At 39.6% G+C, this 25853-nt stretch overlaps 2 protein-coding genes across 2 annotated transcripts; one reads left to right on the forward strand and one right to left on the reverse strand.

Moving 5' to 3' along the window:
- Nucleotides 1–1366: 1366 nt before the first annotated feature.
- Nucleotides 1367–12531, forward strand: LOC131234962 (signal peptidase complex subunit 2-like). Its single transcript, XM_058231988.1, has 8 exons — nt 1367–1580; nt 1684–1835; nt 1976–2057; nt 7965–8107; nt 9072–9201; nt 10173–10382; nt 11510–11614; nt 12221–12531. Exons 1-5 carry the CDS (start codon nt 1476–1478, stop codon nt 9166–9168), a joined length of 579 nt encoding a protein of 192 aa, XP_058087971.1. The 5' UTR covers nt 1367–1475; the 3' UTR covers nt 9169–9201; nt 10173–10382; nt 11510–11614; nt 12221–12531.
- Nucleotides 12532–15432: 2901 nt separating this feature from the next.
- Nucleotides 15433–17096, reverse strand: LOC131234573 (uncharacterized). The gene is made up of 2 exons (XM_058231508.1): nt 16658–17096; nt 15433–15635 (listed from the first exon to the last, which is right to left on the reverse strand). Exons 1-2 carry the CDS (start codon nt 17094–17096, stop codon nt 15433–15435), a joined length of 642 nt encoding a protein of 213 aa, XP_058087491.1.
- Between the last annotated feature and the right edge of the window lie 8757 nt (nt 17097–25853).

The raw sequence follows: 25853 nt of genomic DNA on the forward strand, positions 1-25853 counted from the left end.
TGCGTCGTTGGACTCGCAACGACGATACGAATGAGATAGCATAGGTCTCGGGCCGATCCGAATCGGGTCAATGTGACCAGACTCAAGGATGACCGCCAACGCTACCCAAAGGTCGCGGGTTGCCGAAATTTGATTGGTAGGACCGCGGGACCAAAAAGAACAAAATGCATACTCACACACACACATGCACACAAGCGAACTCGGGTCGGGTCTCACACCGACCCCACTATTTCTTGTAGTGTGGTCCACGTGAAGATTTGCATCTGCCTCATATTCTGGGCTCATGTATTAAAATGAATTGAAAAAATATAGGGCCAGCATAGAAAAAACACATACATCATGGTGGGCCCACAGCTTTGACACCAACTAAATGGCTGGTACTGAGGTCACCGGCCAAATCAAATCTTTTACCATACAGAGTAAACTCTGTTGGCCCACCATGAATGTCTGTAATTTATCCATGCCATTCATCCATTTTTTCAGCTCATATTAGAGGTTGAGCTTAAAATTGAAGCATATTTAAACTTCAAGTGGACCACACCACGTGAAGCATGAGAAATAATGATTTCCACAGTTGAAACCTTCCTAAGGTCTTTATTTGTCATCTACCAAACATTGATGAAGGGAAAATACAAATATGAGCTTGATTGAAAACTTTCGTGGCTCTCAAGAATTTCTCAATGGTAGAATTGTAATTCACAATGTTTCTTGTGATGTGGTCCAGTTGAGCTTTGGATATAGTAAAATGGATGGACGGAGCAGATAAAATGCATAAATCACGGCCCCACGGAGTTTACTCAGTAGGGAAACGAATTGGCTACTCCCCCTCACACCAGCCAATGGCTAGTGGTCGATGCTCTGTGGGCTCTATCATGATGTGTGTGTTGCATCCATGCCTTTCATCTATTTTTATAGATCATTTTACAGTGGTAAACCAAAAATGAGCTACATCCAAATCTCAAGTGGACCACATTACATGAAACAGTGTTGAATGAGCGTCGAGCATTAAAAACATTTTTGGGGCCATAAAAGTTTTGGATCAAGCTTATTTTATTTTTTTCCCTTCATCTGGGCCTTGATGATATAATTAATAGATTGGATGTCAAATAAGCAGTACAGTGGGACTTAGGAGGATTTTAATGGTGGATATCCAATCACTATTGTTTTCATGTGGTGTGGCCCACCTGAGACTTATATCCATCTCATTGTTTGCTTAAATCTATAAAATGATCTTTAAAAATGTATGAACGGAATGGATGAAACAAACACGTCATGGTGGGGCCCACAGAGCACCGACCATTAGCCACGGGGCTGTTGTCAGGGGGAGTAGCCAATCTGTTTCCACTCAGTACACAATCTGCTTCCCAGCCCTACTGCGCTCCTTCCTCCGAGCATTGCTTACGTGCGACTATTCTGTCTTCGGACAGTGGAAACAGGAAAAGCTAGAAAGAAGGAAGAAGGAAGAAGAAAGAGAGATGGCGAGCAACGGCAGCAACTTATCTCCTAAACCCAACCTGAAAAAAGCCAATCTGATGGATCCGCATTCCATCAAACACCTTCTCGACGAATCCGTCTCCGAGGTTCCAAAACCCTAGACCTCCCCCTATCTATCTATCTCAATCTCTCTCTTGCATTTCTATTTCAGAGACTTTACATGAGGTTCTAACTCTTCTCTTCTTGCAGATCGTCACCGGCCGAGGATACACTGAAGACGTGCGTCTGAGCAACATCAGATTGCTTGTGGGAACGGTCATCATTGCCATTGCTCTCGTCGTGCAGTTCCACCGTAAGAAGTTCCCGGAAAACAAACATTTCCTCATCGGATGCATCGCATTATATCCTTCAAAACCTAATTCTCGTACATCTCTCGGAGAAGAAATCATCTTCTTTTTAGTGTTTTTGCTGTGTAATCTATCTTTTGGAAATTGGATTTTTTTTTATTTTTTTTTTGAGGTCTTTGACTCCTTTTTGGCAAGTATATCGTCTTCAACAGATTGTTGCAGTTGATCATCTACAAAAAGGAGAAGAATGCGATCCTTTTCACTTATCCTCTTCCAGTGAGTTCTTCTTCTTCTTCTTCTTCTTCTTTTTTCAGATATTAGGAATATGTCAAAAATTTTCTTCCGTCTGTTTTTTTTTTTTTTTTTAATAAATTTATTTATAACAATTGGGAAATATGGAATTTGAGTTTGAATTATAGTAGCATTTTCACATGGGTAGACCGTTCATCTGGTGGGCCTTATTGTAGATCCTTGACGCTGCAAAGGTACATCTATTGGATAATTTGAACTTTTCAATAATTGACTTGCAAATGGATGGATAAAAGGAACATAAGAGAAGGCCAAGGGGCAATCTGCAATAGGCAATTACCATTAATGAGACGGACGTAATTGTTTAATGGGGGTTTGGTCCATCACCCATCCATGGTGGGGCCCACCAGATGGAGGTATGCTCTGCTGAGCATTGTGTGAATCCACCATTATCTTCTAATTCAATTGTGAGATTAATAGAGTAGAACTTTGTTTGATGCAATTTATACAGTATTCAGCTATTATATATAAACTAATGAAATCAACTTATTTTAAACACTTTGATTGTTATCATAGCGATAAGATTTCTAACGCAGGTTCAAAGCTTCCAGTTGTGAAAGCTCCCATAGTTCATGCTCTATTGGATTGGTGAGGCATGCTGAAAAGTCTTTAAGTTTTTGACAGAAAAATCATGTTGACTTGGGAAATTGGATGACTGAATTTTGTAGACAAACTGATGGTGGTGGTGTAGAAATTTACAAAAAGCAAGGCTAGGAGGGTGATTGGCATCAATCAAGAAGATGGTTGTAGTGTTCAGATCAGGGAAAGATTAATTCAGGAGATTCACAAATTTTGGCTAACCTACACATTGGATGTCCAAGCCAACCCAACTCTACAAAATCTTGTTTTCCTAGTTCTGATTGACAACAAAGCCTCTCAAGATGTGTTAAGACAAATGCAACGCCAAAAGCAACTGTATAAAGTATTACCTACTTGCCTCCAACAACAACAAAACAAACTAGATTCCTTATCATATTAACTAACCAATAACCCAATGGGAACAATTTTACCGAAATTGTCGATCTTCCTATCTTTTCAATTATGAATCTTGCTATTTGGATTATGGGTCATGATGTAGGACGTGGCACAAAGACATTCCTAGCATGGTTGGACCAAAAGAAGGTGAACCATAAATTGGCCATAACTTTTGATCTGGGTATCGTTACAGGGCGCACAACCTATCAATCTTTACTGAAATGGACCATCTGAGGTGCACTGACCCACAAAGTGGGTCGCGTCTGTCCATTTCACCAGAAAATGTGCACTTTCAACTCAAAAATGAAAATTTAAGGAAAAATTACTATTTTTAGTAATTCCAATTTTTTAAATATTTTGTTATTTTTAGAGTTTTAACATTTTTTGCTTTTTTGGAAACAGCTTGTAATCATGCTAGGACTCTTCTATCAAAAGTTTATTTGGAATTTTTATTCTTAGAAATTAGGCTTTGGAAGAGTTTTACTAAAATTAGGATTTTTATTAGAGTAGAATTTTACTAGTTTTGGTAATTACGAGTTTTAGGGAGTTTGAGTTGGAGTTTGATTCTGAAACTTCTTCCTAGGTTTGGTAACACTATTTAAAGGGTTGTAAATTCGTTTTATTATGAATTAATCAATTTTCAAATTTCTAGAATTTATTTCTATTTTCTCATTTTCCCTTGTGGATTCTAGGTATCTCTGTGAGGAGTTTAGAGAAGCTCCGTGGATTCGGAGTAGTTATACCCTTGAGGAAGACGGTGATCGACCACATCGCGTTCATCCTTGCGTCAGGTCATTTGCAATCCAAATTGCTACTTTAATTGATCCACAAGTATGGTTCTATAATCTAGACTAGAATACCTTTTGATGTTGATCTATATTCACAGTGAAGAGATTTATACGTTAATTTATGAAATAGAATGCATATATAATATTATGCATGTGGGCCTTGTAATAATAATATTCCTTATTTCATGTATAAAATGTAGTACTGATTCTTGTACAAAACTATGCTATATACCAAGTTATGTGCTGGAGCAACCCACATGATCCTAACCCTAGTGTACAACCATTGGAGGAAGTAGTGCACTGCTTGCTTGTTCTTGTACCATGTACCGGAATGAACCGTGCTCCAGCTAACACAAAGACACTTGAAACTAGGCCTAACAACTCAATAAATTGTATTAATATAGACTTGGTAATGACTTTTCAAAAGGGGGGTATATTGATTGTTTCAAGTTTTGTGATTTGGAAGAAATCCATTGTATTGATATCCTTTTGTGTTTCATTGTTTGGAGTGTGTTGATTCTTGATGGAAGGTAGATTGTGAAGTAATAGATTTTTCTTTAATTGCTTATTTTGATAATGGATCAAACTCATGGTTTAAATGCTCAAACTCAATTCAAACTTGTGCCTAATTCCATGCCGCCACGAAACATGATTCATTACGCAATTCAATTTCTTTCAAGCTTAAGAATTGCTAGTGTGAAGTTGTTGCCTTTGAAAATTAGACAGAATGTTTTTACCCTATCTCTATACGAATTAGCCATGGGTAAACAAAGTCTTTAGCCTAAAGGTGATATCTTGGATCTCCGGTGCAACTTGGTTATCAAGTCAATGAGACATTGACACCTGAATCGTAACGAAATGGACAAGAGTAGTGGAGAGGGAGAAATACTTTACTGATATCAAACTTCTTCTTACAATACTTAAGAAAATCTCACATATGGAAAATTTTGGAATGCCTACATCCTACGCCACCCCCTCTTTTATAGACCCTAAATGAATCTTTATTGAGAATTCCCCTAAACTAAGAGTTTCATTTCAAACCAATCTAATCCTACGCCACCCCCTCTTTCATAGACCCTAAATGAATCTTTATTGAGAATTCCCCTAAACTAAGAGTTTCATTTCAAACCAATCTAATCCTACGCCACCCCCTCTTTTATAGACCCTAAATGAATCTTTATTGAGAATTCCCCTAAACTAAGAGTTTCATTTCAAACCGATCTAATCTACCTAAGATGGTTGGACTTGTACTACCTCTATGACGAATCTTCTTCTTTGGCGGAAGCTGGTGGTGCAACCCTATGCATCAGCTCGGCACAACCTTTGTTGGGAGTCAACTGTAGATGATCTCTCTTTCGCTTGCACTTTTGTGGGTGCCAACTTATTTGTTGTTAACTTCGAAGTTCTTTATGGATCCCCAAATATTTGCCCCTCTTTTCGTGCCACAATCATCTTTTGCAAAAGTCCTTCAATTCAGGTATTGAGACCTATTTGCATGTTTATCAACATGGCCGCCACTATCAATGGATCCATCTATCAATCCATTAATGAATCTAAGTGTAGGTCCAATGTTATTGCATCTTCAAATGTCAACTTTTCCTTTGACTCTATAGATTTCTTCATCATTTTCTACTTCAATTCTGGATTATTTGTCACATTCCAACAATCGAAGGATTTGATTATTAGTGTCTTCATAAGCTAGGGTCACTGGTTATTGGTTGGGACCTTGGTGGAGACGTTCCCCTATGCATCCATGTGTTCCAACTTCAGTCCTTGAATTCCCTTCACACCGGAACTTTACCACTTGAATAGTGAGATTGCCTACCACATGCCTATCCCACATCGGAGCTCCTACCACTTTGGGTATATGTAATATTCTAGGTTTATTTTTTTATTTTTTATTTTTGTCACATAGAGGTATTATACAATGGTAGGGCTGAAAGCTTGTGTAGCATTGTTCAGGTTTTTAGTCTGTGCTAGACTGCTAGTGGGGCCCGTGGGAACCCTTGGATCTAAAAGGGAAAAATCCTAACCTTGCAATATGTGGCCAAAGAATAGACAGTTAAGAAAGAAAAAAGAGCAGTAGTTCTCATTAGACCTAATAAAAGGCCAAATATTCTATAGGTTAGACCCTCTTGGGAGTGTAGTCAATGCATTCTAAGTGCATGCATGGGCATTTTGGTCCTATTGCACCCTACCTAGACCCTGGGCGAGGTGACTACGTCATTTATGAGCCTCGGTGCGCCTAGGCATGCCTGCTGCACCGTTTTTTTATTTTTATTTTTATAAATATGAGATACCCTTTGGGCACCTCATAGGTATGGTTTTTTAACCACCCAATAAGGGTGTGAATAGAATAGAAATGGCTGTTAAGCCCTTTTCCAACAACTTATCTCCTTTTATGTTAAGGTCACCGCGTTGGACTTCTTGAAAGCAGGATGAGCTTTCATCATTGTTGTACAAGAGATTAAGCTGAATCGGGGATTTCAGGAGAATTGGAAAACATGGGTTATTCGGGGATTTTGAATATTGGATTATAGGGTTTCGAAAATTGTGGTTTTAGATTGGTGAATCTGGGTATTTGGGGAAAGTGGGAAATTTATGGTTAGGATTTGGGGAAATTAGGATTTAAATTTTGGGAATTTGGGGAAATTGGGAATGTGGGGTTCCAGTTTAAGAGGAATTCATGGCATTGACTTTTGATTATTTCAAAAAGATTAACTTATGTCGATAAATGATTAAATATCAATGTTTATATATAAAATTAAAAAAATGCACCTGGAATCTCTAGGCATGTGCCTAAGCCACTTGAAAATTTTAGGCGCTATAGGGGCAGGTGCTCCTGGCACCTTCAACTATACTGCCTCCAGTTTCGGGGATTTTTGGTGCATGGGCCATCCAGAGTTCGACCCATCATGTCAACAATTTGGACAACTGAACGATGGCGCTAAGGCCCTGCCTCTACAATTTGCCCATGCATTGATAATGCCTCATTCCATGAACTATATAATAGAGACGTGCATGTATGTCACTTCATACGTATATCCAGATGTGGCATTCCTATAGCTGTTTATGAGCAAACACAGGTATGTGAATATGTAACATGATGCCAATACCACTCAAGGGGATTTTCTTCTACTGGAATCCACCATGTCAAGTGGGAGCTGCAGATGACTCAAACTCATAGAAACAGTTGTATAACTGTCTCTAGCGTGGTAGCCCCAGGAGGCACCATGATAAAGCTCCCTTGCATGTGTGAAGCAAATGAGTGACTCGAGAAAACGGCCTTAAAAATTGGCAACCATGGAGTTACCTCATGACCATTTTGGGTGGTTTTGATAATTGATCCCTAATAAGATTCCAAAAATAAGAGGATAATTGGTACCAACAAATAGATGGTGAGAGCTGGGTCCAGCTCCATGGCTCAGTGGTAGACAGACTCTATTTCAACACTGAAATCATGGGATTGAATGCCCATGAGGGGTGTGTGTGTGTGTGTGTGTGTGTTTAAAAAAAAAAGGATGGAGAGAGCTCAACACCCGGGAGGACTTGAAACACACTAAAACACTGAGATTAAGTACCACTTTTAGTACCGTACCATGTTTCTGCCAACATGCCTCTGGTGGAGGACATCAGTACCATGAAAATGGTAAACCCTACCATGAGATTACCTGGCACAAAAATCAGGCCTGGTCGCTCAGGTGAGCCACACTGTTGAAATCAATGGACAACCAATGGTATAACTCGACATAGAGTTGTGGCCTACCCAGTGGGTGGATCAGCCTTTATTTTTGTAAAGGGCAATCTTCATGGTGGGACATAATGTTTTCATGGTACTGACTTTCTAAACAAATGGTATGTGGCAGGAAAGATGGTACAGTGCCCAAGTTGTTGTATTGTTGCCTATAGATGATCAGTTCTTCTAAAACTAATGCAAATCCAGTTAAATGCTCTAGCCTGATCCATTACCTAGATATGTAGGATCCTAAGGTGGAACCATTTGATGAAATTTTGGAGGTTCCAGGTGTCTTGGATTCTCCATGAAACTATGTTGCTTCTTCTTCTTCTTCTTCTTGAGATTTGAATTTTCAGTTGCAATTGTTGTGTGCAGGGATCATTCAACAGCACTGGACTGGTAGTATCTTTCAAGCTGCCAAGATTCTCTGACTTGTATACACTGGCTGTTGCCAGTGCAGATCCAAAATCTGTTTCTGCCAACAAAGCAGTCCATTTCACAAAGAGTGTTACCAAGTGGTTAGTTCATTTGATATATTTTCAAATTTCTCGTTCCAGGGATGGAATGCCAGAATCCTCGTTTTGGCATGGAACTATTGTACTACGCATGAGGTGTATCTATTGTAAGCTTGGGTTTTCAGTTTGTACAAGTGGGGATGCACATTAGAAAAGAAAAAATATTGTACAAGTGGTGATCACAGTCCAATGATTCCAAACTGTTGATATTATGGGTTGTACTGTGAATTCCACGTGCACCAAAAATTCTCCCAGATTGGTCATGACCATTGAATCTTCCGCCATTGTTCTGTTGTATTTTTGTATGTGGACCATTTCTTCTTCTTCTTCTTCTTCTTCTTCTTCTTCTTCTTCTTTTTTTTTAATTTTTTAATTTTATTTTTTATTTATAACTGTCTGCCTACTGGCAACCACTAAAGGTTATAGGATTTCCCCATATTTGGCATATGGCCAACTGATATGGGATTTCCCTGCATGGGAGATACTCAGTATATGGGCTTTCAATACCACAAAAGGTTAGATTTCCCCATATTTGGCATATGGACCAACAATATGGGATTTTCCCGTATGGGAGATACTCAGTATATGGGCTATCAATACCACTAAACGTTATAGGATTTCCCCATATTTGGCATATGGACCACCAATATGGGATTTCCCCATATGGAAGATAATCAGTATATGGGCTATCAATCACGAGCTGCCCCATGGATTTGAATCATGGGCTCATTAGTCACTTGTACAAACTGAACCTAAGCATGCCATAGATTTTCTCAAGCTGAGCATTGTTTAATGCCTCTTTTATGTTGCATGGATTGTTATCCCATTTTATACAAGAATTTGACTTGGAATGAGTGGAACAATTTGATCACGATCCATGAGTATGGACGAATTTATGCAAGAGAGTCTAAATCATTGGCACTCATAGATCCAATTGGCAGAATTTGAATGTTTCTTTGATTTGCAGGTTTACTCATGATGGGATTCTGGTGGAAGGTTTGTTCTGGAAGGATGTTAGCAAACTGATTGATGATTATAGTGGAGATTCTCGAAAGAATAAATGAACTCAAACAGGACGAATAGATATGACACGACAGGTCAGGCAGCAGTTTGCTCTCATCCCTTGAAAATTTTAAGGCAATTCAAATTCTATTGGTTTTAAAGAACTCGAGTTCATAGGATTCATGGCCAACCATTTCTCTGGACATCTCTTTGAAAACAGAAATGAATATGTAACTTCTCTTTCCTACCGAGGCCATTTTAAACCTCCACACCTCTTAAATGGGGATGGCCACAGGCAGGTGCCCAGGTGGTCCACCTTGCTCGCGCCCTGGCCTGCCATGTCCCATGTTCGGCCTCGATTTTTAGGCTTGTGCGTCCACCCAAGGCTGAATTTAGGCCACATATAAAGAGCCTGCCCAGATTCTATATCTTTCATTCAAGCCTGGGCCAAGCTACGCGGTGCAAACTGTGATCTCTCCACATGCTGACCCATGCATGGTAAATATTTTGAATTGGCTTTTCATCTGAATATTCAAGGCCTGTTTCAAGATAGCTGTGGTAAATGTGTCTACGGGCAAGGAACCTCATAAGCCACAGTGGTCAAATGTTCTCCATGCAGTAGTCAAGCACTTGCCAAAACCGTTGATCAGTTGATCATGGAATTTCAGCATGTTTATTGCAGATTGTTGAGTTGCTTGCTCCTTAAATGTGGTCTGTTACTTTGCCATTGCTCACCTTTTGCACCATCAGTCCATCTGTTGACAAGCAGCTGTTTGGATTACTGGGATTATCTCAAGTGTCATGATTTTTTAGGACGCGGATTTGGTACTACCCCTGCCATTCCTTCTCTAGGAATGGATAGGGCTTGGAGGCCACCGTGATGTATGGGTTTTATCTACACCGTCCATCCATTTTTCCATATCATTTTAGGGTACAAGCCGAAAAATGGGCGGTTCCAAGGCTCAAGTGGATCACACAGTGGGGATTAAACACCTACTATTGAAAACTTTTGGGGGGCCACAGAAGTTTTGGATTAAGCTGATATTTATGTTTTCCCTTTGTCTAGGTCTATGTGACCTTATGAATAGGTTAGATGGCAATTAACCATCACGGTGGCCCCTGGGAAGGTTTCAACGGTGAGTCTCATTATCACTGCTTCTTCCTGTGGTGTGGTCTACTAGACCCTTGGATCTGCCTCATTTTTGGGCTTGCAGCCTAAAATGATATGGCAAAATGGATGGACTATGGATAAAACCCATACATCATGGTGGCCTGGGTATGTATTTACTGATTTTTGCTGCTTATTATTTTGGATAATTCATTATTCAGATAGATTGAGTTTTTAATTTGTTTCACAGTGGATGCTAGTGCTACAAATTCCTGATGTGACCAGTCATATGGGTAGGAATATTGGTATTATAGATGGATGAGAGGACTCTTTATTTGTTACTTGGTTCATACCATTACAAAATACAAACTGAGATTTTTCCTTCACAATAGAAAAGTGATCTTCAAACAACAAAAGTATTCGAGAAAATGTAAGGATTTTGCACTTGTGTTTGAATTTTGATTTTTACCCTTCTGATTCAGAAAAGCTCTGATCAGTATTTTCAGATAAAAAGAATTGTTTGATACGCCTTTTCACACTATACATAAGTTTTCAATTTTGTCGACTTGGACCCATGGTACAGTAATCCACATTATCGCTATGGATGGACTATGCCCCAAACATTTCCCAGAGTGGAAGTCCCTAAAGACTAATCTTGGGACATTTTTCAGTTGAATGTGGACCCTCTTTGTATTCCTTTTTTGAATTGTCTATAAATCCATTAATTTATGGTAATGTGGATTTACAGAATTCATGAATTTAACAATTCCCTGCCTCAAATGCCTTATCAAACCTAAATTCATATTTCACATTATATTTTCATTTTTCTTTTTTACTTCTTCATCAATTTTGTGATGGGAGGTTTTTGGGTAAAAACTTCCTTGACACAGTGGAGCAAACGTCCAATGTTTGTATATTCCTTTTTAAACATTTTTAAACATTACAGAAAAATGCATGGGTGGATGTAAGTCTTGTGAATGATGTTTAGTCTATTTCATCCTCTACAGTGGGGCCCATTGTATCAATAATCTTGATTGCTATAAATGGGCCCACTATATGGGATGCTTAAATGCCGACTGATGTATTGTTGAGAAGAGAAGAAATGGATGGATAAATTGGGTCTTTTAGAAAATTTCTTCTGTTCATTTTGCATTTTTTTATTTTGTATGTAATCTATTTTATTCATTCTAGTTTATTTGTAAACTCCTTTTTACTACCTTGCCAAGAAAGGATAATTGAAATCCTTCATTTTCCCCAGAGATTTATCACTGATCTGGGTTTTGTCATTTTTCAAGGTCAAGATAAGATTGTTGATTTTGAGATAAAGCTCATGGACATTGACAATGAGCATCTTGGAATTCCAGAAGCAGAGTATCATGCCATTGTAAAGATGCCATCAGGTTTGTCAAAGAATCCTAACCTCTGAATTGTAGACGCTTGTGGACAGCTAACACAAAAAGATACAATGATGTAGTTGTTGGGTTGAACGATACCACATAAAATCTCTTGACATCTTTGGACAGGAATGAATTGGAAATATCTCCGTCGATGTTGTACACATGAGCATGTGTACTAGAGAATGTTCCTTTCATCAACAGAAGCCCACAAAACACCTTTGATTGCTCTTGAACTAACAGTGGCAGAACTTATGGTGTGCATCCAATGGGTATTAAAATGGAAAAAATGGCAATGTTCTGAATGCAACAGACTAATGCCCATTATCCAAAGCTTAGGATTGTTGGCCTCATGATTTCGAACAATTCAATTTTGGTTACTTGTATGTCATTTCTATTATTTCCTATCCCTTAATTTGTTAATATCCACTGGAAAATCTTAATGGATTTCAGGTGGTCATGGAAAACAGGACTATGATTTTTCAGGCTCATCTGAGTCTTAAAGCCATGGTTTTTTACTGTTGCATTTTGAACTTTTTGACATTAATTTTTAGTTGGTTTTCTTGTTGATTTGCTTTCTGATATCCATGATGATTTTTTGTGGATATACAGATGCTTGATGGCCATAAAAACCATGGTGAAGTTGGATAAAGCACTGGTAGAACCAGGTGGTGGGTCTTGCCTCTGCGGCAATGCAATGGTGTAGGTGATGTGTGGGTGTTGCAATGTCAACGTGGTGGATGGGGTCTGGCCTTGGTGAAGTTGTTATTGTTATTATTTTTATTTGACGTGTTCTTGTAAGTGATTTAACACATGAAATGAAGTGGGTTGATGGGCATGCATTACGCCACATGAACGGCCGTGGAATGGAATAAAGCCATTTCTCAGTAGTGGTCCAATATAGGCCCCGGCTGGCCTTTTTATTTCTTGGGCCTGATCAAGTGCTTAGATCGAGATTGGCCCCCTCACAGAACTGATGAAATGCATCTCACAGAACTAATGAAATGCATATGCATTTGGTATTATGCTATTTGAGAGTGCATCTTACAGTGTTCTGTTTTCAGGGATATGTTGGGATCACTATAGATGAATCACCCTTTGATATTTGTCCTCTCTCTCTCTCTCTTGAGTTTTCACCACTAATGTATTTTTCTTTTGTGTTCTTAAGCCATAACATAAGATGGTTCAGATCTTTGAATATTGGATATCCACCATCTAATATTTGGATCATCAGACCTTGGGCCCCACATTCACACAAGCTGAATCTTGATTATCAGACCTTGGGCCCCACAATCCACTACAAAGCTTTCAAGATTAAGCTTAACCGAGAGCCCTATGTGTGGGGCCACTGTTATGTATGCATGAGATTCAATTACAGGTATAAAATATGTATTAAAAAAAAATAATAAATTTCAATCAAATATAAATATTAGCCCCCAAATATACCGGAATTTCAGTAAACATTTACTGGCATTTAGCAGGGATTTCGCCAGCAAATGTTACATTAGGCGGTGGCCAGCGCAACCGCCTGCAAAAGACAGTCTGCCGGTAAAACCTTAACCCACCGAGCTTTTGCCTACAGTTTTTTGACTGCCTACCGGCAGTTTTGACCACCGGCAAAAGATGGTTTTCTTGTAGTGAAATATAATAATAAAAAATATTTTTTAGGATAAAGAGCATCTTCGGTACTACAACACCGAATCCTTACCAAATTTACGTAACCTATTCCAAAAGAGGTCTCAGGTGCAGCCCATTGGACCATGAGTTAATAGTTCACCCAGTAAATGGCATCCAACCAATTAAGTAGACGCATCATCCAACTCATATTTTATCCACCCCGTCTATCCATTTTAGTCAAGAAGTTTTGGATCAATCCGACATTTGTGTTTTCCCTCCAATATTTATGACCAGGTTGGATGGGAAATAAACATCATGGTAGGCCTGAGAAGGTTTCAACGGTGGAACAATTATCATAATGTAGTTGACACAAGTCTCTGATATGCCTCAGTTTTTCAATCATACCCTAAAATGATCCACCATTGGATTGTGTACTGAGTAACTCAGTACGATAAGGGGTACTGAGTTGACGTGTCACGAGCTTATTAGCTCTAATATGTGGGGCGCTTTCCTCCTCCAAACGCCGAAACAAACGCCTTCTGAAGAAGCTGCTTGCTTGCTGAAAAACTCCTGTGCGGCCTTTATAGTTAGGGCCTGTCTAGATTTGTGTATTGTATTGTATTGCATTGTATTTGGGTACTGTTCATGTATACATTGGACAGTTGGCAGAATACATTGGGTACTGTTCATGTATCACCACGCCATTATTCAATGTTTGGATAGGAGGTATTGTGTGGGCAAGTATACAATATCTTGTATACAAGATCAATGTTTGGATACGAAGTATTAGGCCCGTGTATTGTACAAACGTTCAACATACAATAGCAGCTTTGTACGGATTGTTTATATATACTGCCAAAGTTTGATCAGTTGAATGTGGTCCGTTGCACTAATCTGGTGGTTGAAATTGTTCAATCAGTTGGTGATCACATGGTGGGCCCGGGGCATATTGGACAATGAATCAGACATTGCACACGTGCAGCGTGTATGATTCTACCCTTGCGCCGCTGCATGATGTCTCATGTATACATAGGCCACATGTGTGCGAGATCCAAGCCACACATCGTCACACGTGATGGTGGATGTGAACTTCTGTGGAGATCAAGTATGTCATACCATCCTTACCGCTTGATTTGATCGTTGAGCGTGGTTCACTGGTTTATTTTTAACCTTTCATTTCTTTTGTTCAAATATAGTAGTTTGGGTTGTAAGAGAAACCTGTTTTATGGACTAGATGGCTCAGATCATGAATTGTATCTTCGGTGAGCCCTCCCGATGGATGGCTGGGAACTCTCGCACATATCCTCTATTTCATGTTGATGCCTGCGTGTAGGTTTAGATGGGGACGGCTACGTAGGATAGTACGATTTGCGAATACAGTAGGTTTTGATGCAGTGTGAGAAGACGTTGTACAAGTGGCAACGGATAGCACTGACAGTACAATACTGTCAGTCAGAAATTCTGGCTCCGCCATGTATTCACGCGCTTTGTATACCAGGGACGGCTACTCTTAACCAAACATTGCTAATGTCACATCAGACCCGTTAATACAATGCAATACATCCCTAACCGCGAATCCAAACAGGCCCTTAGTGACGGCGCCATACGTAATAGGGGCTTTACTTGACTTCTTTCCCAACAAGTGCTAGCTGTTTCCAAAGTAATTTAAACTTCCTATGCAACTCCGCAACAGTCATATTTCCTTGCTTCAAAAGACTCAACTCGATATTAGTTTTCTTCTAGCATACATATGATGAGCATATGACTGAGCAAAGAAATTCCATACCTCTCCATCTTAAGCTATCTGCATACTTCGAATACTGAAAAGTAGTTCTGGCCAAATGAATATAGGATGCACATTGCAGCATGATTATTATCATTCCGACACATCTGCCATTTTTGAATCAACAATGAATACAGTTGGAACTCCATCCTTAGCTTCAGAAACCATTACTATTTACTGTAATGTTTTGGTTCAGTCCCATCTACGACTGGGAAGAACTCATGTGTATCCAAAAACTTCTTCATTTGAAGTTCCCAGGCAAAATAAATGTTTCCATTAAGCTTTTCTATCATGAATGAAGAAATTGAAGGAATAGAAAGATGAGCCATGAAACCAATTCCAACAAATAAAGAAAATCTGCAATGTTCAAGCAGATAGATTGCTAAGATTTTTTTTTATTTTTTATTTTTTAAAGCCTTAGAACTCAGATCTGAAAGCTAAAAGCTGACGCGATTGATCTGATTGCTGGCTTGCATCCTGTTCTGAGCTTGAGGCCCAGCCTTTTTACCATCCTTTCAGCTACAAAGTTGTGGGTGGCCCCTGTGTCAACCAAGGCCACCGCATCCGCATCCTGTCCATTGATGGCCACCGAGATGTACATCAGCTTCCTTGCTGTGGGCTTGTCCTCTGATTGAGCCCCCTAATGGCATTGAGTTGTTGCAAGGCCCCCATCCGTGGCTCTGCTTGCTCCTCCTCCGTCTTCAAGGCGTTAAGGGCCTGCCTCTGCAGACAGTCTCGTAGTCTGTTTTGGAGCAGATGAAGCACCTAATATCCTGCGGATTTTTCCGTCTTTCTCGGCTCGGCCTTGGTCTTGGGCTCGCTCGTCTTAGCCTCAGGTCTCGACGCCTTCTTATTCTTCGGGTCAGGGAGGGATGGATGAACATGCACCGACCACTGGGGGGGCTTCTTATTCTTTGGGTCAGGGAGGGATGGATGAACATGCACCGACCACCGGGGGGGGGCTCCTATTCTTCTTTAATTCCATTACTGTACATTGAGCACCTCGAGGCGAGGTTTGGAATATGGTTCTCTCTCCCCCTCGTTATTCGAATCCATCGATTCCTATTCCCCCATTCATTTATTCGAATCGAGTTTTGAATATTGATTTCTATAAATCGAATTGAAGGCCTACTTTTTTGTTTACCGATAGAGATTTGACTTCCCGTTCTTAGCCTGCCCTCGACTCTTTGTCTCAGACGGGGGCTGTGGTCGATCAATCAATGCCCTATCACATAAGTACCTGGATACCGAAACAAAACAAAACAGCTTTCCTTATTGCCCTTCTTTTGAAGCTGCCTTTCCATCCATTCCTTTTAAGCTGGGATTCGATGATGGAGCTGCCGATCTTATGCCATAAACGGATGACATGTCCCCTTACTTATCATTCCTCTCCTAACTGGTGGATGGGTACTGTAAACTCCTTCCCTACCTGTTATGTCGTTCTCTCTTGACCACCTATGTCATGCCCTACCACAGACTAATCCCCCTTCGGCCTATCTGAATGGTTGGATAATTATGCCTGCCCTACCTTGCAATCTATTACTTCCAACTCTCCTGCCTCTATTGCCGAGAATTCGACCGAATGCTTTTTCTGGTTTGCTTTCGTAAAAATAAATGTCTACAAACTAGAGATGGGATATAGGGCTCACTCAATGAGAGGGGCAAATCCCTTTCTCCTCCAAACACTTCTGCTCCAGACATCTTCCCCTCCATCGCTATAATGAATAGATAGGGGGATAGAGGGTCTCTTTGCCTTAGGCCTCTATAGCTCTCAAAATAACAACCCCTCGGCTGCCTGTTGATCATAATCAAGAACTTAAGAGTCGAAATGCACTGCTCCACGAGAAGGCAATACCGCTGCCCAAAGCCAAAGCTTTTAAGCACCTTCATCAAGAAACCCCTCTCCAACCTATCATATGCCTTAGCCATGTCGAGTTTCAAACTCAAACTTGCCTTTTCTTTTCCGGCATTCTTCATGGAGTGAATAATCTCGTGGCCTAAGACCCTGAAATCTACAATCTGCCTCCCCTGACACCCTTGACTCTTTGAAAGAATCTTTGGAAGGATGAGCCTCAATCGGTTGGCCATTCTTTTGCTGAGAATCTTGTAAACCGTGTTACACAAACAACTCGGCTTAGATTGATCGAGTTTCCTTGCTCCTTCCACCATCGGGAATTAGGACAATTAAGGTTGCATTGATTTTCCTATGCATCCTTCCTTTAAAATAAAAAATAAAAAAATCCTTCACAGCTGCAAGGACGGCCCATCACCTCCCAAAACTTATGGAAAAAGAAGTTAGAGAAACAATTCAGACCCTACTTGTCTCTTGGCAAATGAACTACCACTTCTGACACTTCCTCCATCGACACCGGTTTTATTAGGGCCCTATTTAAGGTACTCTTTTGACACCAACCTAGGGATTTCCTCGAGACTGATGGGGTCAAGATCCTTCGAGAGAAGATCCTGAAAATACTTAACCAATTCCTGCACGATCTGGGAATCAGACGATATATTGGACCCATCATCCCGACTCAACTCCCTCATGGAATTTCTACTCCGGTTGAGACATGAAAAGACAATTGTATTTCTATAAAAATACTGTCGACTTTTGCCGCCAATGGACCTCTTCATGCTGCAGGAGATTATACATCTCACTTGATGTGGATTTTGTCCCTCTGGTCCAGCTCCACTGAGCGGCCCTCCCTCGTCTTCTCGGATAGCATTAAGCTGCTGAAGAGTGGCCCCTTTTCTATGCCCTAAATATCAAAATCCCTATTCAAGATTCTAACAGCTTTAAGGGATCTCATTGTGACTAATCTGAAAAGTGGGGTGCCTTTCACCCTCACTCTCCACACTTCCTCCACCGACGGTACACAATCCAATTCCCCAAAATGGATAAACGGGTGGATAGAACCCATACATCACGGTGGGCTTTATTGAGATGTAGCAGGGGCAGGACGCAATATGCTTCCCTTCGTCACACACGTCCGATATAAAAAGTAAAACTCAACAAATCAACGTCACCAACACCAGATCGAGTCAAGAAATATTTTACAAATGAGACAAATAGATGCCATTTTCTCTGTACTACGAAAAAACCATCTTATGAGATATGGCAAATTGCATGTTCCAAGTCATTTATAAGGTGCCTCACGTGTGAGCAATGGGCCCAAATATGCATGTCCGCTCATCAGGTTGGCCACGTGTCATATATATATATATATATATATATATATATATATATATAAGAACGTGTTAAAAAAGAAGTTTGAGATCGGCCCATATTGAACGTAACTATTGTATACACCACCGGATGATGGTTGAAGGTTGATTGGAAATAGCGGGAATCTACTGCAACACCTATTTTACAAAGTAACTTAAATACATACGGACACTTTCATGTTGACCATGGACTAGGCTTGATAGGAGGCAAAATACATTAAGATAGTCCGAAACTTAAAACAAGTATACCTCGCAAACCGGAATGAGTTACTCGATGTACCCTATATAATTTTAGCATAGGATTAGCTACTTTAGCCAACCAACCTAGCTATGCCCACGCTAAATTTGAGACAACGATGGTCGAATTCCATGTTTATTTTCATTTTTACTATTTTTAATAAGTTTTGGTTTGATAGTAACTTTTCATCCTTTAGGCTTTAGGAGTAGTGTCCAAAATGAAAAGTGTTTAGAAAAATTAGGAGCATAACGTGGTCAAGCCACATTTGACAATTACTATAAAGAGTAAATTTACTATTTATAGTAAGTTACGAATTTTATAGAGTTTTAGTTGTAGTTTAATTATTAAGGAATTGTTTGATACGCCTTTTCACAATATACACAAGTTTTCAATTTTGTCAACTTGGACCTATGGTACAGTAATCCACATTCCCACTATGGATGGACTATGCCCCAAACATTTCCCAGAGTGAAAGTCCCTAAAGACTAATCTTGGGACATTTTTCAGTTGAATGTGGACCATCTTTGTATTCCTTTTTTGAATTGTCTATAAATCCATGAATTTATGGTAATGTGGATTTACAGAATTCATGAATTTAACAATTCCCTGCCTCAAATGCCTTCTCAAACAGTCCCTAAATTCATGTTTCACATTATATTTTCATTTTTCTTTTTTACTTCTTTCCTCAATTTTGCGATGGGGAAGGTTTTTGGGTAAAAACTACCTTGACACAGTGGAGCAAACTTTCAATGTTTGTATATTCCTTTTTAAACATCACAGAAAAATGCATGGGTGGATGTAAGTCTGGTGAATGATGTTTAGTCTATTTCATCCTCTGCAGTGGCGCCCATTGTATCGATAATCTTGATTGCTATAAATGGGCCCACTATATGGGATGCTGAAACAAGTGAAAATGCTTACTGATGTATTGTTGAGAAGAGAAGAAATGGATGGATGAATTGGGTCTTTTAGAAAATTTCTTCTGTTCATTTTGCATTTTTTTATTTTGTATATAATCTATCTTATTCATTCTGGTTTATTTGTAAACTCCTTTTTACTACCCTGCCAAGAAAGGATAATTGAAATCCTGCATTTTCCCCAGAGTTTTATCACTGATCTGGGTTTTGTCATTTTTCAAGGTCAAGATAAGATTGCTGATTTTGAGATGAAGGTCATGGGCATTGACAATGAGCATCTTGGAATTCCAGAAGCAGAGTATCATGCCATTGTATAGATGCCATCAGGTTTGTCAAAGAATCCGAACTTCTGAATCGTAGACGCTTGTGGACAGCTAACACAAAAAAGTTTCAATGATGTACTTGTTGGGTTGAACGATACCACATAAAATCTCTTGAGATCTTTGGACAGGAATGAATCGGAAATATCTCCATCGACGTGGTACTGTTTAGCATGTGTACTTGTCCACTGTACCATCTGCCTACAATAGTGAAGTGCTGTGTATAATGAATGCATGTATGCTTATGATATGATGGTCCCATGAATTCGTATGATGCCTCTCTTTTGTAATGTGGCATATGAATGATGATTCCTTAATAACTTTTTCTTCACTATTGATCAAGTGCTCATTAGTGAACGAAACGATCATCAACCATGATGATCAATGTTGATGAAAGGATCCATCATCAACAATGATCATTATCAGTAATGATCGGATCCATCACTAATAGTCATGATCACAGGTGAAGATTATACTCTCTCTCTATCTAAGCACTTATTTTTCCTTTCTGATGATGATGTTAATATGCATGAAAATATTCGGCTTGATGTGTTTAGATCTAAGCCCCCTTATTTTTCATTGAAAAATATGAAAAACTTAGTACTTAGATACTCCCTATACACAAATAAAGGTTGTGCATAACCTGAGTGGGAGTTTATTCTCTTCCACCAAATGATGCATGCAGCCCTGTAATGGAAGGTTGCATGTTATATAAATTTATTTTTATAAAAGCATTAAATCTCATCTTAATTAGAGAACTTGATTGTTCTACACCGCCCATTTAGGTATGTGGACTTTCAGATCTCATTAAGATGTGTTAACTGCTTTTATACTTTGAAATTTTATATAACACGTAGAAATACTGATGATTAGTGTCAATACCTTAGATCATAGCTAAGTAGTGATACTCATGCAATGTAGAGATGACCACCAAAGCGTTAATCGCTGAATAGCTAAAAGGACAACATTTCGAATTAATCATGGTTAGAAAAAGAACAGAAGACCACAGTACCTGATGAGTCGTACCTTATGTAGAATGACCTAGTATTGTAGAATGACCTGGTGAACGAAAATTTGATAGATAAATAGGCCAAATTCTATTTTGAATTTGAAATATAACAGAAAAGGAGAAAAGCCGGAAGATGCCTAAACTTATGGGACCCACCCACTAGTATTGCTCACCAGTGGGCCCCACCGGCCTACGTCCAACACTTTCATCAACAGAAGCTCACAAAACACCTTTGATTGCTCTTGAACTAACAGTGGCACAACTTATGGTGTGAATCCAATGGGTGCTAAAATGAAAAAAATGGCAATGTTCTGAATGCAACAGACTAATGCCCATTATCCAAAGCTTAGGATTGTTAGCCTCATGATTTGGAACAATTCAATTTTGGTTACTTGTATGTCATTTCTATTATTTCCAATCCCTTAATTTGTTAATATCCACTGGAAAATCTTAATGGATTTCAGGTGGTCATGGAAAAGAGGACCATGATTTTTCAGGCTCATCTAAGTCTTAAAACCATGGTTTTTTACTGTTGCATTTTGAACTTTTTGACATTAATTTTTGGTTGATTTTCTTGTTGATTTGCTTTCTGATATCTATGACGATTTTTTTGTGGACATACAGATGCTTGACGGCCATAAAAACCATGGTGAAGTTGGATAAAGCACTGGTAGAACCAGGTGGTGGGTCTTGCCTCTGCAGCAATGCAATGGTGAAGTGGGTTGATGGGCATGCGTTACGCCACATGAATGGCCGTGGAATGGAATAAGGCCATTTCTCAGTAGTGGTCCAATATAGGCCCCGGCTGGCCTTTTTATTTCTTGGGCCTGATCAAGTGCTCAAATCGAGATTGGCCCACTCACAGAACTGATGAAATGCATATGCATTTGGTATTATGCTATTTCAGAGTGCATCTTAATGTGTTTTGTTTTCAGGGATACGTTGGGATCACTGTAGATGAATCACCCTTTGATATTTGGCCTCTCTCTCTTGAGTTTTCACCACTAATGTATTTTTCTTTTGTGTTCTTAAGCCATAACATAAGATAGTTCAGATCTTTGAATATTGGATATCCATCATCCAATATTTGGATCATCAGACCTTGGGCCCCACATTCACACAATCTGAATCTTGATTATCAGACCTTGGCCCCACAACCCACTACAAAGCTTTCAAGATTAAGCTTAACCTATAGCCCTATGTGTGGGGCCACTGTTATGTATGCATGACATTCAAATTACACGTATAAAATATGTATTAAAAAAAAAAAGTTTTCAATCAAATATAAACATTAGCCCTCAAACATACCGGCATTTCAGTAAACATTTACTGGCATTTATCGGGGATTTCGCCGGCAAGTGTTACATTAGGCGGTGGCTAGCACAACCACCGGCAAAAGATACAGATCAGCCGATATAACCTTTACCGACCGAGCTTTTGCTGGCAGTTTTCTGACTGTCGGTAAATGTTTTACTGGCAGTTTTCATGATCTTTACCAGCAGTTTTGACCTCTGGCAAAAGACGGTTTTCTTGTAGTGAAATATAATAATAATAAATATTTATTAGGACAAAGAGCATATTCGGTACTAGAACACCGAATCCTTACGAAATTTATGTAACCTATTCCAAAAGAGAAGTCTCAAGTGCAGCCCATGGGACCATGAGTTAATAGTTCACCCAGTAGATGACATCCAAACCAATTAAGTAGACGCGTCATCCAACTCATGTTTTATCCATGCTGTCTATCCATTTTAGCAGATCATTTTAGAGTTTGACCTAAGAAGTTTTGGATCAATCTGACATTTGTGTTTTCCCTCCAATATTTATGACCAGGTTGACGGCAAATAAACATCATGGTAGGCCTGAGAAGGTTTCAACGGTGGAACAATTATCATAATATCATTGACGCAAGCCTCTAATATGCCTCAGTTTTTCAATCATACCCTAAAATGATCCGCCAAAATAGATAAACGGGTGGATAGAACCCATACATAATAACAGCGGGCCCCACACAGTCCCTACCTTATTTTATTGGGATGGAGCGGGGCCAGGACGCAATACGCTTCCCTTCGTCACAGGCTGATGTAAAAAAGTTAAAGTCAATAAATCAACGTCAACAACACCCGGTCGGGTCAAGAAATATTTTACAAAGGAGACAAATGGATGCCATTTTCTGGGTACTACGAAAAAACCATCTTATAACATTTGGCAAATTGCATGATCCAAGTCCTTTATCAGGTGCCCCACGTGTGGACACTGGGCCCAAATATGCATGTCCGCTCATCAGGTTGGCCACCTGTTATATATATAAAAAAGAACGGGTTAAAAAAGAAGTTTGAGATCGGCCCATATTGAATGTAACTATTATATACACCACCGGATGATGGATGAAGGTTGATTGGAAATAGCGGGAATCTACTGCAACACCTGTTTTACAAAGTAACTTAAATACATACGGACACTTTCATGTTGACCGTGGACTAGGCTTGATAGTAGGTGGAATACATTAAGATAGTCAGAAACTTAAAACAAGTATACCTCACAAACCGGAATGAGTTACTCGATGTACCCTATATTATTTTAGGGTAGGATTAGCTACTTTAGCCAACCAACCTAGCTATGCCCACGCTAAATTTGAGACAACGATGGTCGAATTCCATGTTTATTTTCATTTTTACTATTTTTAATAAGTTTTGATTTGATAGTAACTTTTCATCCTTTAGGCTTTAGGAGTAGTGTCCAACATGAAAAGTGTTTAGAAAAATTAGGAGCATAACGTGGTCAAGCCACATTTGACAATTACTATAAAGAGTAAATTTACTATTTATAGTAAGCTACGAATTTTATAGAGTTTTAGTTGTAGTTTAATTATTAAACTTATTCTTCGCTTAGTATACCTATTTAAAGGGTTGTAAGCTCGTTTATTTAATCCATCAATCAATTTATAAATTTTTTAGAATATTATTTTCATTTTCTTGTTTTTTTTCCCGTGGTTTCGAGAAGTCTCGGTGAGGAGTTTGTAGATTCGAAGTAGTTATCCTTGAGGAAGATGATGATCGACCTCATCACATTCATCCCTATGTCAGTCTCTCAGGCTTTATCTTCGATTCTAAAACTTTTGAGTAAAGATTCAGTAATATAAACAACACAGTGGGTCACCACACAGGCAACAATGGCCATTGGATGCCATCCATAGATTATTTGTAGGGCTACCATGGTGTATATTTTTCGTCAAACCCGTTAATCAGGTCTAAATCACAGGGATGAAGTGGACATATATACAAAAATTAGCCCGACTCAAATATTAGGCCGGCCACATTATGTAAACTAAAAGGTTTTAAAAATATCTTTACATTTGTCCCAATGGTCTGGCCGATGGATTTTTTTAATCAGTTTGATATTTAGCATGTAATAATGGTTCTCATCTGACGGGTGGAGTGGATTTATATACAAAGCATGGTGGGACCGCAAAGCCAGGGTGTTTTACCAAGGTGTTGCCCAGTGATGACTACTCCAGTTCAGTTGTAACGAGAAATTACAGAATTCTGTATCCCGAGTACATGCACAGTGAGACGTTGTTATTATGGAGGGCGGATTAGGTGAGACCCCAGCCTCACCCAAGACCATGCGGCACTTACATGGGTTATCCCGGGTCCACCTTGATTTATATTACGCATCCATGCCATCCATTCATTTTTTTTTTCAGTTCGTTTTACCACAATATCCGAAAAATGAAACAGATCCAACTATGAGGTGATTATCAGGTGGACCATACTATAGGAAACAGTATCGATTGACCATTAATGGACCACGAAAGTTTTGGATAAAGCTGATATTTGTTTTTTTTTTTTTTTTTTCTTCATCCAAGCTTCCCTAACCATATTAACTACGGAAACATTAAAATATGCCCTAAGAAGTTTTTAATGGTAGGGCATTAAATCACTACTTTTTCTTATGATATGGTCTACTTGATAGTTGGATCTGCTTCATATTTGGGACAATTCCCTAAAATGATAAGAAAAAAATGGATGAACATCATGCATATATAATACATACATCAAGGTGGACTCCACGGTAACCTCACGGTGGGGGCCGTACTGTCTTCAGTGAGGCAGGGGTCTCACCTACTTCGCTCTCGTTATTATGTTGTATAAGTGTGTGCCCAAACATGGCTGACTCAGTCGGTTTGTTGGGCCCGTCATGGATGGACCATCCACCAAATCTGATCCCGGCCATAAATCTTTGCTCATTTTGGTTAAATGCCGACAATTGTTGTGTTTCTCTTTAAGTCTGTTCATCCACATGCATGAGTCCAAAACTATGGCAGATTCAAAAGCTCTAGTGGGCCACACCGTTGGGGATGAAACAATCACCGTTAAAACTCACGAATTCCACCGTAATCTTTATTTGCCATCCAAACTGTTCATAAGGTTATTTATACAAGAGATGAACTGATATCGCAAATATTAGCCGATCTGAAACTTCTATAGCCCTAAAGGTTTCAATTGATAGGGTACGATTCTCAGTATTTCCTGCTGTGCGCCCCGCTTGCATTTGGATCAGCTTCTTTTTCTTTTTTAACACACACGCGCGCACACACCCCACACACGTACGCCATGGGATTTCACCATTGGTGGGTACTCGAACCCTTGACACAGTGTTGAAACTCTTGGGAGTCTACCACCCAGGTAAGGGTAAGGACCTGAGTTTGGATCAGCTTATTTTTGGGCGTATGTCTTGACTTGAGCTGGCAAGATGGACAGAGTGGATGTCACATGAAAGTAGTGGTGGTCCCGTATGGCTTCCGCCAATAGGAAGGCCCCTGCCACCTCCGGCGTTCATCATGATCCACCTGATGGGATTTGATTGGGGGCGGGGATTAGGTACTTTGCCCACCTGTTCGGAGCGCGGGACCGGTGGAGGCTCTATCGGCCACTGAGGGTCCACCGTGATGTTTTCATTTTATCCAAAATGTCCTTTAATTTTTCCATATCATTTTAGAGTATTGAATTAAAATGAGACAGATCCAACCCTCAATTGAACCACACCACAGGAAGCAGCTCTGCTAAGGATGCCCACCATTGAAACCTTGTTAGGGGCCACCTTGTTTTTTATTTGCCATCCAACCTGTTGATACGA

Source organism: Magnolia sinica, chromosome 19, assembly GCF_029962835.1.
Source record: "Magnolia sinica isolate HGM2019 chromosome 19, MsV1, whole genome shotgun sequence".
Taxonomy (NCBI): Eukaryota; Viridiplantae; Streptophyta; class Magnoliopsida; order Magnoliales; family Magnoliaceae; genus Magnolia; species Magnolia sinica.

Excerpts from the sequence above, each read along its gene's own strand:
- LOC131234962 (XM_058231988.1), top strand. The coding sequence starts at position 1,476 with ATGGCGAGCAACGGCAGCAACTTATCTCCTAAACCCAACCTGAAAAAA. Across the intron at positions 1,836-1,975 it reads CTCATCGGATGCATCGCATT|GTATATCGTCTTCAACAGAT; the intron begins ATATCCTTCAAA and ends CCTTTTTGGCAA. Across the intron at positions 2,058-7,964 it reads TTTTCACTTATCCTCTTCCA|GGATCATTCAACAGCACTGG; the intron begins GTGAGTTCTTCT and ends TGTTGTGTGCAG.
- LOC131234573 (XM_058231508.1), bottom strand. The coding sequence starts at position 17,096 with ATGGCCAACCGATTGAGGCTCATCCTTCCAAAGATTCTTTCAAAGAGT. Across the intron at positions 15,636-16,657 it reads GGATTTGCCCCTCTCATTGA|AGGACAAGCCCACAGCAAGG; the intron begins GTGAGCCCTATA and ends GGGCTCAATCAG.